This window comes from Apteryx rowi, unplaced genomic scaffold, assembly GCF_003343035.1.
Source record: "Apteryx rowi isolate R43461 unplaced genomic scaffold, aptRow1 scaffold_5, whole genome shotgun sequence".
Classification (NCBI taxonomy): Eukaryota; Metazoa; Chordata; class Aves; order Apterygiformes; family Apterygidae; genus Apteryx; species Apteryx rowi.
The window spans coordinates 2,529,872-2,547,605 of NW_020450760.1; the positions used below are offsets into that span (position 1 = coordinate 2,529,872).

A 17,734-nucleotide genomic window follows, 5' to 3' on the forward strand; every position below is an offset into this window, starting at 1 on the left:
GCCAGTATCTGCCTACATCCCATTTGCAATTTTAAATATTTGCAATGAAGTTCAGTTTTGGTACAGTAGCACTGGTAATTATTTTGATTAAGTATGATAAGATCTTTTTTGTTTTACTACTTTATTTCAGATCAAAAGTACTTTTTTTGTATACTGTATTTTCAGTAAGAACATCATCAGCTCCCTCAGACGTACTCGCTATTTTATGTTAAGTAGCTAATATTCTTCACTAACTGATGGCTTCAGAGGATCACTGAAAGCTACTGTTGGAGGGGCATCATGCTACTCTGCAATAAATGACTGGGCCGGTTTCCATAGACCAGCAAAGGTGGGTGAGTCACTGCAAATTTAATCATCCTTAAGGAGGTGCTATTGTCCATATACCTTTTTTCCATGTGTAGTCAGGCAGGACAATTTGCCCAACGAAATGCTGCAATTGCTGCTGCTTTATTTTATCTTCCCCTGTTCTGCTTTAAAAATAAGTATCTCAAGATTTAAGAAGATATATAAAAACTAAGTCAAATTACAGCTGAGCTAAGGACCAGATCCATTTTACCTCAAAAAAAGATTCCAGTTAAATCACTGGAGCATTCACTAATGTTTAGTGTGGAAAAAGAACAGAAAAATGTTTCCTGATTATCTCAGATTCAGTTCTTCAGTTAATGCCCTAAAGGGTCCTGAATAAAATATTTCAGTCCACTGAACAAAAAAATCCAGTGCAAACTGTGAAGTGTTTTGAGAGCTCTTTCTTCACCTTCCCCTGCATAGCTTGTTGTTTTGAGTGGCAAGAAAAGAACTTTTAAATGTTTGGGGGAAAAAAAAAATCCACAAACACAAGACTTGACTGCCTTAACACAGGGCTCCGAAATCAGAAATAATGTGAGAGAAAGCTGAAGTGACAAACTGTAAGCACACAACTCTTTGTACATGCTAGAGAATAACAAAGGATGGGTATACTTCAACTACACGTTTGTTACTGACTCATTAGACGAGGCTGTTGAATTTAAAGGGGTGGTAGAAGCAGAAAATTTTCCTATTTTGACCCGAGTCTGGAATTTGATGACTGATTCTTAGTTGATATCCATTGTTGTAACTGGTTTTGAATCAAAGCTGCATGATTTGATTAGAGTTGTTCAATGTTTCTTATTATCTCTGAGTTTGTCCTAACATAGTTCTATTACATAATAGATCACATATTAGAATGCACAATACTGGATTATATTCCTTAAAAAAAAGTGAATTAACTCCCCTAGTTCATGTTTCAGGCTACTAAACACTGCTTACCTGGGTTTACTTTCATCTGGACTGCCAGGTTAGTTATCTTTGGTTGAAAGACAGGTTAAAATGTTTCTGGTTTTGATGAACAGTGGTCTTCTCAATGAAAGTTTTGAGAGGAAGCACCTACTCGCCTTGAAATATTCATCCTGTTATCTACAAGTTAACACATTCCACAGAAGTACCTCTACATGCATTTTTTCTGTTAGCTGTAGTCTTTGCACTACATTGTAATGCTATGACACGTATGAGCATTATCAGCAATACAGCTAACTTGCTATGTACTCATAGCAATTCAGAGATATGTCAACAGAAAAGATTCTAGGAAAATGAACTGAATGTGTTTTAAAGCTTTTTATTTTTGAGCAGCTGTTAATAGATTTGGAATAGCATAGTTATCAGACAGCACAGAAGAAGCAGCTGCTAAATATTCCTGTGTGGGGTGGCTGGGGCAGTAAATTGTTAGTTGACAGCATCTAAAGACACCTTTAAGAACCACAGCTGAGATGAAATTTTTTCAGGGAGTGATGAGAGCAAGATTGCTCCATGAGGATGGAGAACTGGGAGCTGAGGTGACCCCAGTGGGGGCCGAGCCCTTGCCATGGGGATGCAGTCTTGCAGGGGCTGAGCATCACAGGCAGAGACGGCACTGCTAACAGCATCCATCGATGGTCCCAGACATGGTAAATGATGAACCAGGTCCAGGGACCATCCAGGGGTTCCAGTCAGGAGCAGAAGGAGATGGGGCTAGAGACAGGGCTGGAGACAACAGCCATGGGTCCAAAGTCCACCCAGGAGGCAAAGCTGGAAACAGGACTGCAGACAAGCAGCATCTGGAGTCCCACCAGGAGACAAGCTGCTTACAGTATGGGTCCAAGGTTCATCCAGAAGGCAGGGCTGGAGACCAGCACTCCTGCAGCAGAGCTCAGAAGGAACTGAAGGTCCCAGGCTGAGCTGAAATGAAGCCTGGGGCCCATTGGCAGGGATGTGGGTGGAGGCCCCAGGTGAGGCTGCTCAGGGCCATTAGGGCCTATTTGTGCCCTCAGGGCCCTGATGATTTTGTGGCTTCCATGAGCCTTTGCCTGTATGCCAATGCTGCTTTCGATTCTTGCAAACCTTGCCCACTCCTTGAAATATGACAGAGAAAAAGCAGAAATGAAGAATTTGAAGCAGCTGTTCTCTTTGAGGTGACATACTATATCTTTTCATTTTTCACCGCAACACAGGTGAACACTTCTCTTTGCAGAGCCCCTTAAAGAAAAGTCAGAATCAGATCCTTTACATTTTGTTTGGTCTCTGTATAGACAGTTTGACCAAAGACACTGAACACCTTTTTAACATTTTTGTTGATAGCTAAAACAATTTTGGAGGTAGCATCCAAAGCAAGAGAGATCTTTAACCTGAAATTAGTATTACAAAGACCTATTAGATTCTACAAAAGAAGTAATCTATCTTATAACCATGCAAAAATAGTAAAACTGACTGGACAGGTGAGACATCAGTCCAGATTTGCTCCTATTTATCACACTCTCTAAAGTCTTTATCACAGATAGAATAAACATTAGGCAGAGACACTTGTGACAGGTTTGCTGTAGCGTAACAACATTTACAAATGGATAAATAAACCAGTATAGCCCTTAACTGCTATTTATTCAAAAATAAGAATCAGTGAGTAATTTACAAGTACCATATTTGCCAAACAGACTATGCACAAGACAAGAAAGCTGCAAAACAGTTCCAGTAGTAAATTACCTTTTAAATAGCTGCCTTAAAAATAAATCAAATTACCATTCCCTGCTCTTCAATCCTTTTTTTTTTTAACTTTTATTGTGGGGAATGAAAAAAAATCACGTAGCAATACAGACATATTATATTTCTTCTTTACCACTCAGCAGAAGTTACAGCAATTGTACCCATGAATATTGAAGCCAGTCACAGGTAATAAGTTCAATCTATTTTACATATTGCTATGAAAACTTGCAAATTGCTTCTAGGCTTTTGAGGGCCTAGATGGCAGTATAGTTCTTAGTGTAATTAGTCAATTTGATCTTCTCTGGGAAGATAATATTAACGGAGAGGTTTTCCCCATTACTAGATTTCAGAAAAAAGTTCTTTTTCTTGCGTAGGAGATGACTATATTTGGCATTAGCAAGCCACATTTCACATTTTGAAAAAAATACAATCCCAGTTGTACCCAAGACAACAAGACATGTAAGTAAGCCCAGGACAATGAAACATATCACCTGACTTTTACTGAGCAAGGGATCTGCATTTTGGATTGTTTCTTTCATTGTTATTTTCAGAATTTGATGTTCTTGATGCACTGATCTGTGATGAGTTTTTGGGGGTGGGTTGTAATTCTGCCTATTCTTTGTCTCCATATTCACTCCAGAGAGACTTGCATTTTTGCTGGGATGTTTGCAGGTTGCACCAACAAATTCTGGCTTACAGATGCATTCGTATCCTCCCTGGGGATGTTCACTGCATGTTCCTCCATTCTCACATGGGCCACTTGCACAGAATATGACACGGCTGCTACAGAGTTTTCCTGTATAGCCATGGGGGCAAAAACAGCTGAAACCTGCACCAATATCTGTACATGTTCCTCCATTTTCACATGGGCTGGATTCACAGTCATCTTTATCTATTTCGCAGAAATTGCCAGCAAAACCAGAAGGGCACAGACAGGAAGCGTGCAATGCAAAACCGTTGTCATCAATGCATGTTCCTCCATTCTGACAAGGAGAGCTAGAGCATAGAACAAATAAATATACACAGAGTTGAATCAAAGTCTGATGAAAGAAACCATTATGAAACACTTTGTACAATAAAAAGAGCTGGTTTTCTTCAGAAGAGCCAGTTCCTAATGCAAATCTGGTGAAGTCAATGAAGTTCAATCAAGAATGAGTTTGTTCATCAGCTTTGTCAATACAGATTATAATATCTTCTGCTGACCCTTCAGGCAGGATTAATACATCAGTATATAAATCCTACCTGAAGAGCTGTGAAAGGATTTTAAATTATTTCAAACATTTATTCAAGTTAAGCTTCCTATTCTTTTCATATGCTTAGAGCTATTTAGCTGAATGACTATTTAGACAAGACTGAACAAAGACACTAGCAGCATGGCTTGGGTTTCCATCTCATTATTCATAAAATAATCTATGTGTTGTATTGGCACAGCAAAACACTCTGCCATGGCAGCCAGATGTGAAGGTGATTGTTTTTATTCTGCCTCTGTAGCACTCTGTGACACACTAAAAATTTAAAGGTGAACAGATACTTTTGTGCAAATTGCTATTTGGCCAAAAAAAGTTTGAAAATTATAATAAATATATATAAATGGGATGGTGTCAGCCCTAGCAAAGGCAGCTTTAACATGAGTACTGGACCAAAGGAAATCAAATATTTCTGCAAACCCTTGAAGAACTTAACTGTTGATAGCCTGGCATTCTAAGTGACATAAATTCACTGAAAGACCTTTTTTTTAACTTTGCAGTACAATATTGCCCCTTGGGTATAAGGCCAAAAGACTGGCCCTGTTGGCAAAAAAGGGGCCTTGGGTCACAGGTTTACAGATAAATCTCAAAGAGACTTTCATGCCAGTTTATAATGTAAGAACAAAGCTTCTACTGCTTACAATGAATTTCAGACATGAAAAAGACAACTTGGTGAGGCTCACAGTATACCTGACAACAGTAGTTCTCCTAATAATTATAAATCCTTAAAGACACACAGCTTAGTATCAGGACACAGTTGAAAAGATGAAGCTCTTATGTGTTACATTTGCAGGGGAAAGCCCCGGGGTACTGAATATCACAGCTTCACGAATGTTGGCATTTCACATATGCATGGTCAGTGGCAACTAGCCATTATGGATTTCCACAGTGGGACTTTGAATGCTTTTAAGAGATCTGTTGATGCCCAGGTAAGGTGACTGCAAAAGAGAAATAAGCTCCTGACTACAAATGATCCCTGGCCACTGGTGGGATAATGGCTGAGCCTCTCAAGTGCCCAGTCATTGTACTGGGAGCAGCTATGCTAGAGACTACCCTGAGCACCCTCTGGCTCTACTGGGGACTGAAACACTTGGTGGCCCCTCATCAGAAGAGCCTGAGTATTGTGTAGAGGAGTAGTCTGCCTGTTTGCTACTAACACATAAAACAATCTGCTCTGTCCTCTCATGTGGTCCTTCAGTGCAGCTGTTGCCTGGAAAAAGGCTACTGCAAGAGCAAATTGGAAATCTGGAAGAAGTATTGGGAAAGCAAAAGGTGTTGTCACTGGACCTTGACAAAGCAGTTATCAGAAGGAGCCTGGTGACAATTTGAGGTGATCATGCCACCACGGAATTTTGCCATGATCACAGGAAGCTTTAGGTGTCATACAGTCCTTGAGTAACTGAATGGTTATGGTCAGCCTTGAAGAATCTCGCACCTTCTCTTGACCTTAGATGTCCCACGGAAAATCAGACAAGCTTTTTGGGTATGGCAATGTGCAGAAGATGGAGCCTCATGTTTGGGTTGGATTACCTTATCAACTTTTTGGGGAAGTGGGAAGAAATTGTTGGAGAATTTAAGCATAAAATGATTCTTTCTCAATGTTTTATACATGTATAGATTTTTAGTAAAAACAGTTAAGAGGAAACTTGTAGAGTTTTGGATATATATTCTTTAATTTTACTAACATTAAGTTGCATTTGCTTAATTTTTAATATGTTTGAATAAATAGGGTATTAGAATTAATCTCCTTGAATATACATGGATTAAATTATTTTAAACACTTGGCATTTAAGACATGTTCAGCAGGGTGTGGTACATAAAAGAATAGCTGCAGAAACATGGATATACCGCTCAGTTGCTTTCCAAATATTCCACTTTCATTTTAAAAAGTGTACCTCTTTCTACTCTGCTTCAGAGCAAAACTTCAAACCATCACACAGATGTCACTAATGCAGATACATCTGCCTGATTTTGTAAACAGACTAGAACAATTACTTTCATTGGTGAGTTGACTTCATTCCATCTATGAAAATTAATTAAGGAGCCAGTGGCAATACTTATTAATATCAATTTTGTTAACTGTACCACTGAGGTAGCGAGGAAGAAGTGAGATGAGAGTGACATGACCTCACAGATGGTTTCTTTTCAGGGTGTGAGGTGCAATTTCTGGTAGACTGTAAAGTATTATCAGATACTGAGTGCTTATGCTGGGAACAGTTGCCTTTTTCACCTAAAAGCAGATTTGCAGAAAATGCTGCTTATTTTCCTGAAAAAGACACAGCTTCCCAGAAAAAGGGAATTGTTGTTTCAAGAACCATTATAAAAATTTGTTCAAGATTTCCTGACTAGTTCATGAGCATTCAACCTGGACACAGAGTAGTGTCACCAAAAGTTAGTTTCAGCAATTAAAAACATGATGATTTAAATGAAAAGCATGGAACTAATCTGTACTATCTCCCCTGTTCTTTGGGATAGTTAATATATGTCCATATTGAATTACTGAAATATTTGCTATACAGATGAAAAGCAGAAAAAGAAAACTATTCACACTACCTATGTAAAGCAAATAGCCTGGATGTCATTCAAGGCACTTGTGAGGAACCTAAGTCGATGCTAATGAAGAGAAATAGGCAAGTCAGAGCAGTTATCTCAGATGCTGAAAGTAAGCCCAAATGGGCCTCTGTGACTATTCCCCACTAAAAGCAATGGCAAAAAATTTCCACTGGTATAAAGATGTAAGAGTGGGAAGAATGGCAATTCTTGCGAGAGACAGTGAAAGGAGTTAATGACAACATATTTTCTTTAAATAAGAGTGTACAAATATCCAGGAAGATTTATCCATAAGAAAGATCTAAAGATTTGTAATTATCTATTGCTGAGCTAAAGCAGAACTAGAGAGTACTAGTAGGGAGCTGTAGAGACACAAAGCAATCTTAGAAGAAGAGAAAATGTGTTAGATTAATATAATAATTTTACTAAGTTTGTACCCACCAGAAAGGCATTTCTTATGGTTATGGGATCAGGTTATTGATGAAGTAGAAGAGAATAGGTACCTCTAGATTTCCACAGTTAGACTCAATTACAATTTAACATTAGAAAGACATCCTTTTTTCAAACAGTTCTATCAGTGATACTGCTGAAAGTTAATATCCTTGAAACTGTGAGCAAAATATGCAGTCAATATATCACAACAAGGTCATATGTGTGTCTACTAAAGGTGTTTTGCTAAAAGCCTGTTTTCTCCACAGTAACTTCAGTTCATCCACTAATACAATACTAAATGGATAATTTGTATTGTCAGAATGTTTCCATCAATCCCAAACTGTATTCCTTCAAATTCCCTTATGGCTCTTTCACCATCTAAATGCTTTCCTGATCAGTCTTTTGCTACATGCTTCATTAACACATGTATTTATATTTAAGTACTGATTTGATTTAGATTGCACATTATAGATGTACTTTACATATCAGAGCTGAAGATCATTTAAAATCTAATACAAATATGTACAAAGACTTCTGTATAGGCATATGGCTACTCTTATGCAAATGCATGTGTGCCTAATTTGCACATTCAGATACTGTAATAGTGTACAGTTACAGCAGATGAGCAGATGAAGGGCTAATCAAATACATAACTGACCAGCTCTTACATATCCTTATTACATATGAACGAAAAAAAAACTGCTGAAGCATTAGTCTAATGGGTATCTCACACAGAATGTGGTCCATATCAGTCAGGCATTGTAGTAATTTAATTTCACTGAGCTTTTGAAGAGGACCAACAAATAGGAAGCAGTTTTACAAATGTGGACATTTGAATAAATAAATGGTCATCTGAATTCCCCAAACCTGAACTGTCCCAGCTGGGAACAAGGAAGATGCTCAAGATAAGGATGCTTTGGCACAAAGGGAAAGAACTGCAGGAAACTTGTTCTGAACAGAAAACTTCAGCACTGGAGAATCCAATTCCCCAAACCAAACAGATCACACTTTTTAAGGTTTAGAGCCTGCTGAAAGCTCATCTTGTTGGACTGGCTTTTTAGGAGGGTGGAGGGTATGTTGATTTAGATAAGCACAAAGTTAGGAGTTCAGGCAAGGAGTGCCAAAATCTGGAAGAAAAGGAATCATAGAATTGTTAAGGTTGGCGGAGACCTCTGGAAATCATCTGGTCCAAGCCCCCTGCTCAAGCAGGGCCAGCAAGAGTAGGTTGCCCAGGACTGTGTCCAGTCGGGTTTTGAATATCTCCAAGGATATTCAAAAGGTGAGACTCCACAACCTCTCTGGGCAACCCGGTCCATTGTTCAACTATCCTCACAGTAAAAACATTTCTTCCTATGTTTAAATGGAATTTTCTGTATTTCAATTCATTCCCATTTCACTGGGCATGGAGAATAGTCTAGCTCCATCTTCTTTACACCCTCCCATTTGGTATTTATCCACATCAATAGGATTCCCCCTGAGCTGTCTCTTCTCCAGGCTAAACAGTCCCAGCTCTCTCAGCTTCTCCTCCTATGATAGACACTCTGATCCCTCAAACATCTTCATGGTCCTCCTCTGGACTCCCTCCAGTATGTCCCTGTCTTTCTTGTATGGGGGAACCCAGAAGTGGGCAGAGCAGAGGGGAAGTATCACCTCCCTTGACCTGCTGGCAACGCTGTTCCTAATATCCCATTTCTCTTTTAGACTGGAAAGCAACACCCTCCCATGTCCCTCCCGCTCCCGTTTTGGTTAAAATGAAATTATCTCCTTGAGTTAACCATAATGGACATACCATTATATGTCAGTTAAAAAATGACAAGTTGGTGGACTAGGTATCTTTGTGCAGAGAGCTTATGGGCTGGCTGCTGTTCTTATTACTCCGCCTGGATTGTATATATAATTATCTCTCACTAGAGATGAGAACAAAGGACAGGAGGTACCTTGAAGTTTGTTTACTAAAATCATGGGAAGGCATAAATTTACTGCAACAAAATGTGCAATTTATCACTTATAGTACTCAAATTATTCCCACAAACTCATGTTGATAATCCATAAATCTTTACAGTATGAACAGATCAGATTTGTAAAGTTTAATAAAAATATCAACAACAAATCACCATCATAGCAGAAGCATTATATAGTCTAGCATAGAGATATTTCCACTTAACAAAGAAATCTGAAGAACGGTCAGCTGAAGTGGGGATTTTAAATTCACATCTGAAATCAATATTTACCCATTAATAATGCAGGGTCCTTTCCTGAGATGGCAGTTTTTTCCTGTAAATCCCTGGGCACACAAACAAATATATCCTCCATCACCAGTCTCTATGCAGGTTGAGTTATTGGTGCAGGGCTTTGCAGAACATGGGTGAATATCTGTTTAAAAACATATGCATTTTGTTCTATTAACAATGCAGTGCAATGCTAAACAGGCAGCAGATGAGTAAAACCAGGACTCAATTAATCAAATGAGAAAGAGTCATTAAACAGTAAACAATACAAATTAAATAAAATATGGCTTTAATGGTCCTTCATCATGCATTTGTATGTTGTGATTTATTTCTCCTTCTGTTAAAATGGAATACAGATTATTATTATTATTATTATTATTATTATTATTGCAAGCACTTTCAGCTTGGTTCTTTCCTCCTAGCTCCCTCTTGTAAAATAGTTTTTTTCTGGTCTATAAATAAGTAATATTATCAATAAAATATTAGTAGAAGAGAAAGAGCTTCTCAGTAAAATAGTCATCCTTTCATATCCTCGGTGTCTCCATGCACAGAATTCTGATAAAGCAATAGATGACCGGGAATTCTCCCCCCTCCCTTCCTGAGAGCCTAACATTATGTGCTCACGTACAAATATTTCATAATAGCAGACATCAACAAGTTACAAAAAAAATCTCTTAAAATTTTTTCTTTTGGATGAGTTGCATCTCTTACGTAACTGTACCAGAAGAGAGAGCTGTATGACATGTTTTGACCCAAAAGTCACACATCTTATTTCCTTTACGATTTTTCTGCTGTCTGCCCCCATCCTGAACAATTACTGAGCTTCTAAGATAATTAAAAATAAATAAATAAAAAGCGCATATTTGAACCCCACTGATGGAGCGGCTGCAGTGACGTACTGACTGCAAGTTATCTGACATGCCTTGCATGCTCACATGCACACCTACACTTTCTAAAAAGATGAAAAGGGATTTAAGGGCATTTATATTCTACTTCTCACAGCACAATATGAAACTTAGATGATATCATAAGGTACTGCAAAATTTTCACTATAGCAAAACATTTCAACAGCTTTAGTTTTCAAATATAATCTTCCCTGGATGAAAGGCTCTATTTTCTAATATATTAGACTGTTCTCATTGCAACACAACCGCTTTGCATGCACTTTGAGTGCAAGCTCCAGTATTCCAAAGAACCTGAACAACCTTGAAAGCTTTTTGGAGCAGTGTTGTTCACCATCTAATTTGGTAGTTATAGCCTGTTCTCATTGCAACACAACCACTTTACATGTGCTTTGAGTGTTAGCTCCAATGTTCAAAAGAACCAAAACAACCTTGAATGCTTTTTGGAGCAGAGTTGTTCACCACCTAATCTGGCAGGCTTTAAAGGCAGCTAAGCAAAGATGAATGCTGATGCATGAGCAAGGAAACTCACTGAAAAGAAAATATATGTATATACACATAGACACATGCACACACGTATACATATATACGCACTGTCAATAATATTAAAAATAATTTCCAAGATGTATAAAAGTTCCTCAGGAAGGAATTTAAATTTAAAACACAGCTTAAAAATTTATAGGAACAGATGTTTATTAAAACATAAATAAATAAGTAGCTGAGTAGTCTACTTTTCTCTATTTTCTCTAATTTTCTTCTCAAAAGCCAAAAATCAGGTAATTTACTCCTTGCAAGTGATAAAAGTCTGAGAGATGAGAGTTCAAAAAATGACTCTACATTTACACATGACGTAAATAATATTTATATAACATAAATAAGAATAGCCACAACCATGTTACCATCAAATTAATTAATATTTCCCTGAAATTAAATTCTCATGATTCAGTGCATGACACAGTCACTGAGTGGTGTTGTGAGGAAGGTTTATGTCCATAGCAGAATTTCTAGACTCTTCCTCTTTAATGCCTGGCATTGGCACATAGTAAGAAGCTACAACTGTATTTGCTTTGGTGGCAGTCTCTGAGCTTACCAAGTGCCTGTGCCAAAGGAGACAAGTGACATGTATCACAGTATACAAAGAGTTCATACTACATGTTGACTTCTTGGCCAAATTGAGGCTAGGGCTCAAGTGGGAGGTCAGGAGCACACAAACATGACCATACAGGCACAGCCAGAGGTGACAAGATGACAGAGATGACTGATCTGATTTAGCATGGTGGCTCTTTTACTCCAAATGGGCTGTCATTTTTCCTGGAAATAAACTGATGAAACTGGTTTTCCCTTTGTTTTGTCCGCTGTTTGATGCGGTGCTGGTTCCTGTACTGTGATAGTATGTCTGTCTCAAGAGAGTTGCAGATGGGGAAACCCTGCTCTGTGCAGCCACGTTCCAGATATTCATATACATGATTTCAAGGATGTGGTTTTTGGAGGGTTAGAAGATGGCATGGCATTCAGTTAGGCAAGCTAGTGCACTCCATTGCAAAGAAGTTGATCAGCAGTGTTATCACCAATGCAACTTTATAGATTTAAGTGCCAAGTCCATTTATGTGACTGCAATAAGAGCCATAAGGGATACCACTGATCCTGGCCTACTTGTTTACAATGGATCAAGCCCAGCCTATAATCTGCATGCCTCTAAATGAAAAAGAAGATCATTCTGGGCATGAGCTGAGGACCAGGCTGCCCATTGTAAAAATAACAGCTATGCAACCAGAGGCATTAGCAAACCACTTGATGATTTAAAACCACTCTAAGCAGGAACTTCCATGGTCCATGCTAAGGAGCTCACTACACTAACTTTCCTAAGAAATGGAAAACGATAGAACGCCACTGTTCCAAATCACTTCTTTTTTCCTTCTATGTTTAATGAGCAATTAGGTGCTGAGACTATATATATATTTTACAAGTATTTCAAAAATTTACAGTAGCAGTCAAATGAACTTCAAATCCCGTTACATTTTTCCATTCCAGATTTTGACAGCCTTATGACTTGGCATTCACTCAGTTGGCAACATCAAAATAGTGACCATGCCAGAAATTTCCTGGCAAATATATACATTTTCTATAGCAGCAAAAAAGGATTAATTTCAAAACAGTGCCAAAACTGCATTACTTATGATCCTTCTTGAATCTCTACAGAAACAATAGAAATATAGCTTTCTAACATGGCTTGTCTCATCGTATGCTTGAAGCTAAAAAATACCTCCAGAAGCTGAAAAATGCCACTTGCATTGTGGAATTTGTCTTGTCATGTCATTTGCATGTGAAAAATATAACAATTGCGGCCTCTTCTTATCAGACATAAAACTTCAGCATTAGAAGAGAGAGGCAAGAGTCTGGTATTTTATAGAAAGAAACTGACAGGTTTGTATTTCCACTTTGAAAAATCAGTTATACATATATGTACGTGTATGCCAATGATCCCAAATTGTCCTTTTTCCTAACCTGATCATTCAGTGGTTCCTGTTAATGAGTGAGTTACAGCAGTCAGTAACAACTTGATAGACCCAAGAGACTGACACCAACTTTTCAGCAAAGTGTGATCACATCAGTGGTTGAGCAGTTAACCCCATTTGAAGTTGCAGTGCTTTATTGGGTCAGGATAACAATTTTTAAAAAACATCTGGTAGCAGGAAAGGAGGACCCTTCTCTTAATCCCTTGTGGCAAGACAACACATTTAGAGTAGGTAAATCCACTGAGGTTAAAGACTTTCAACATAGCATGTCCACGCAGATGAAAACATGGTTAGTTCTTTGTAGTATTCTTGGCACCTCTGCTTGGGGATCTAGATTCAAACTGACAAAGAAAACTCTGAGCTGACTCTGAATGTTGAAAGAAATAATAGTTTCTGGACTTAAACAAGGGATACCTGTTTTGTAATTACAGAACTATTTTAATGAATACCTTTTAAAATAATATTTTTCCACAAAGATATGGGTATAATTTGCAAAATAGAGTTTTGCAGACTAAGCAGCAGTAGCAAGAGTGGAAGGCTGCAAGGTTCAGAATTGCAAAGGTATTTAAGAGTCTAGAAATTCAGCTAGGCACTTAATATGGCTTTTAAAAGTATGCCCAGCTTGAAAACATAGTATACTTAGATAGTTTTAGATGCTTATATTGCACCTTTAAAAATCTGGGCCTTTGGAGTCATTGATAGGTAACAGAAATGAGCCTCCTAAAGTGGTGGTGTGGAAGGAGGAGGTCATTCTATTTAATTTTAGGAATCTATGATTGTACACCTTGACATCTTGAACTGTTTGTCTCACATTTTCTGAGCTGGCTCTAATTAAGCACAGTGACCTATTTCTAGGTTAGGATTAAATACATCGGACCACAGAGGGACCCATTTCTCCTCACTAATTGTAATGAGAAGCTAGATAGCTGTCTCAGGTATAAACATATCTGTCAGAGGTGTCTAGAACTACATAATTAATGCAATTATCTCTGAGAGCCTATAGTCATATCTACACTGATGCTATTGCAGCTCCTATAAACGTAGCTGAACTGGCTTTGAACTAAGTAGATTGGATATGTCTATGTGTGCAAAACCTGACTAGAAGTTGAGTGAGGACTTGAGTACCTTGCACCAAGCTCCATGATGTTGCGAAGATGTGAGCTAGCTGAAATCTTGAGTCTTTTGGTTGTCTTGAAAATTTTATCCCATTCAAACTGTGTTGTCATTAATTACTGTTTCGGGTGTTAAATGACAGAACATGGTCTGTAAATTTAAAGTCCTAAAATGACCAAAGTCCTGATGACAAGAAAACAAACTGAGGCCCCAGAAACCTGTCCCTTCCAGCTGCAGCTATGCTGGTTGAAAAGACGCATGTGTCTAAGATGTTCATGCAATTTCTGTCCCCTCGTATCTGCTGGCTGATCACTCATTTGCCCTTGTCAGCCAAAATAAACCAGCTCAACAGAGGCCAATTCTTCAAATTGCTTATGCTAAGCTGGCTCATTTTGACTGGAAAGAGGTCAGGGAGTGCGCACAATAGCTGTGCTTACCCCTCAGATCCGAGAGGGAGGTGGTAGCCTGTTCAGACAGACCTTCTTCTGTTATGCTAATGCTACTCCACTGAATCACCACGGGGATGAGCATGGTATTTTCCTTCGCAAGAAGAAATTTGCTTAAGTATTATGCTCATATCTGTCTGTACAGAAATTAGTATACATAATGTGTCAGACAAATAATTCAATTGATTTAATATGTAAAAGAAGACGTAGTTTTGGAAAAGAAGACTTATATATGACAAGAAGTTAGCAAGTAATTTGCTAGCTTTCTCTACAATGATCAGTGTTTAAAATAGAACGATGAGTTTATGCCGTGCTCGCACACATGCCCAGTGCCAAAAGATACTACACACTTTTGCCTAAATTATAAAAACTCCAGGCTTCTGTGCCGCTGCCCTGAATCACCTTATTATGTTTTGGCTCTAACATTCATTTAAAAAAAAATAAAAAAATCAGATAGGTAGAAGGACTTTTGCATGTTTCCAGCACCAGAGGGAGCTGTTTCGCCTCACTTGCTCAAGGATAGAAAAGTCTGTGCAAACCTATGTCACAGAGGCTGCCAATCCAGCCCTCCTCGCAGAGGCACTGCCAGGGTTTGGCACAGCTGCCGTGCAAACAGCCAGGAAAAGGCACGCACTGATTGCAAAGAGCGCCCTGCCAGCCAGGTTGACACCTGAAAGAGATAAAAGACAAGATAGAGGCACAGTTTACTTTCAATAAACATAATTACAAGGATGTTCTCCTTGTTGAGGCACAATAAATAAACTTTTTGATACAAAATTGGACAACGCAGCACATTTGAACACAAGGATAGTTTCAATGCTTCTAGGATACTAGAAATTAGTACTTGAAACAGATTAAAGAAAACTGTTTCATTCAGTGAGAATAAAGACATAAATGCTAGTCAATGTAAAGACTTCTCTTACTGGAATATGTAGACTATTTGAAAATTAAGACTTCAGTTCCACAAGGCATCTAGACCTCTACGCTGTATGACTAAAGTTACTGTATGTTAATAGAGTGCTGTTTCATTACAGTACCTTATCTGCAGAGGGCAAATTGTTTCAGCTTCTGTCTATTTTACAAGGACAATGAATTATTAAAGCAGTCTGTTCCTGGGCTAATAGCTTTATCTGATAGATCTTTTTACCTGCATTCACTGGGAAATTCACAAAATCCATTCACTGGGTGGCAGCCAGTTTTACAATTCACGCCTGGAAGAAGAAATTTATAATATCATAGTAGAAAAATCAGCGCTCAGAAAAATCATATCATGTCCTATGCACATTAGTGATATTTTAAAAACTACTAGACTGCATAATATTCTGATTTTTTTCCAAGTACATGTTTTTATAATGTATAATTTCAAATGAACTTAATTTGTAGCACATTACCCAGTGTTGCTATAGGACAAGTGAAATGACATAAAGAATTAACTGCAAAATAGTACAAGGTACATCACTTTAACTGCAAAATTGTACAAAGTACATCACTTTAGCATATACAAAGTGTATGTAATATCACTATGCATTAGTTTAAAAAGGAAGCTTTAGAACAGATCCATATATGTCATTTCACAGCCTGCTACTCTAATTGCATTCTTTTTAGAACTACCTGAAATACATAAGTACCTGTAGTCAGAAATAATTTCCATTTAAAGCAACTTATAAGTGTTGAATTCACTTCAACCCTATGCAGGATGAAAAAAAATCGTTTGGATTTTGCATGAATAACTGAAGCTAAAGAGAAGATGTGTCAGTCACTTTGTGTGTGTGTGTGTCAAATATTTACACTAAACACATTAAGCAATACTAACCTGAAATACCGTCATTCACTACTTAACATCCTGTGCAAACCACACGACAAACAGGGGAAGCGGGAGTACAGAACCATCTCCCCAAACACCACAGAAACCTCCAGCCGGGGCGAGAAGTCGGGACGGGTTTGCCCGCAGGAGGCTCCCGTCGCGGCGTCGCACCGCGCTGCAGCGACTCCGCAAACTTTCCCAAGTGCTCTCCCGGCGCGGCGTGGCGCGGCGCGGCCGCCCCTCACTGCGGTCCGCGCTGCGGCTCTGCCGGCGGGGACGCTCGGACACACACACGGACACGGACACGGACACACGGACAGCGGGGGGCTCTTACCTGGGGCGGCGGGGAGGACGAGGGGCAGCAGGCAGCAGCAGCCGATGAACGCGGCGGCGCGCAGCCCCATGGCCGGGGCGCCGCTGCGCTGCGCTGCGTTGCGCTGCGCTGCGCTGCGCGGAGCCCGGCGGAGCGCCCGGAGTCCTGCCCGGGCGGCGGAGGGGAAGGCGGGACCCCCCTTCCCCCGCCGCGGGGGCGCCGCTGCACGCGGAGGCGGCGGCAGGAGGGAGGGAGGGAGGGAGGGAGGGGGCCGCCGCCCGCCCCCGCGGCCTCCCGGGCCAGCGGCCGCGCTCGGCCCTGCCGCGGCAGCTGCGCGGCCCCTGCGCGGAGCGGAGCGGAACGCAACGGAACGGAGCTGCGGTCCTTGCGCACCCGCGCGCGTGCCGTCGCGGGAGGTCTGCAAGCGCCCGGGAGCAGGGGAGTCCTAGCGGAGGTGTTTTAAACACGCCCGTTCCCTTCTCGCATGTGACCTTCTTAAAACTTACTCCGACTGTCCCCGAAAAGTGGATTCGGTGCTCGCCTCCAGAAAGCTGAAAACCTCCCCTTGCTCATTCAAATCAGGGCAAGGAGCTCCAGCTTTCTCCGGAAAGACCCCGGAAAAAAGCAAGGAAGGTAAACACGGGGTGCTTCTAAGGGTAAAGAGTTAAGAAAAAACCTTAAGCATTATCTTTAGCCAGGTTTTATATACTGAACAGATCAAGAGGAAGAAACATAATTTCCACTACAAGTCCGCTTAAATTCTGCACTTTATTCTATGACCGTTCCTTTCCCCTTTCTGTCATTGTTCTTCCTTTGAGCTGTCCCATATGGAGATAGACTAGGTATTTCTTATTCTTTGCATTCTTGTTCTTTGTTTTCTTCTTTTAAAGAAGTTATGCCTCGTTTTTAGGATTCCTCGGGGACCTATTTTCTTCTGCTTGCTGATGTAGTGCTTTCTTCCACCAGACCTCATTTACCAATTTGTCTACGTTTATGTGAAGCAACTAGGGGATCCCTATAACATGGTAAGAAAACTATGCAGCCATCTACTTTTTCTCTAGAATTACAATGGGCTAATTCAGGATTCCCTACTGAAAAATATACAAACTGAAAAGCATACATTAGCTTCAGATAGCCCATTTAGCGGTACTTGAAG

The 17,734-nt window shown here is 39.8% G+C and overlaps 1 protein-coding gene across 1 annotated transcript; it reads right to left on the reverse strand.

Annotated features, from left to right (window-relative positions):
* Positions 1-3,041: 3,041 nt before the first annotated feature.
* DLK1 (delta like non-canonical Notch ligand 1) lies at positions 3,042-16,670 on the reverse strand. The gene is made up of 5 exons (XM_026079588.1): positions 16,600-16,670; positions 15,609-15,672; positions 15,001-15,131; positions 9,488-9,629; positions 3,042-4,023 (listed from the first exon to the last, which is right to left on the reverse strand). Exons 1-5 carry the CDS (start codon positions 16,667-16,669, stop codon positions 3,282-3,284), a joined length of 1,149 nt encoding a protein of 382 aa, XP_025935373.1. The 5' UTR covers position 16,670; the 3' UTR covers positions 3,042-3,281.
* Positions 16,671-17,734: the final 1,064 nt, after the last annotated feature.

What these genes read in the sequence shown, in the direction of transcription:
- DLK1 (XM_026079588.1), bottom strand. Translation starts at nt 16,669, where the DNA reads ATGGGGCTGCGCGCCGCCGCGTTCATCGGCTGCTGCTGCCTGCTGCCC. An exon ending in TGGCAGCCTCTGTGACATAG is followed by an intron (nt 9,630 to 15,000) that starts GTTTGCACAGAC and finishes GTTTTTAAACAG; the next exon opens with ATATTCACCCATGTTCTGCA. An exon ending in GGACCCTGCATTATTAATGG is followed by an intron (nt 4,024 to 9,487) that starts GTAAATATTGAT and finishes TCTATGCTCTAG; the next exon opens with CTCTCCTTGTCAGAATGGAG.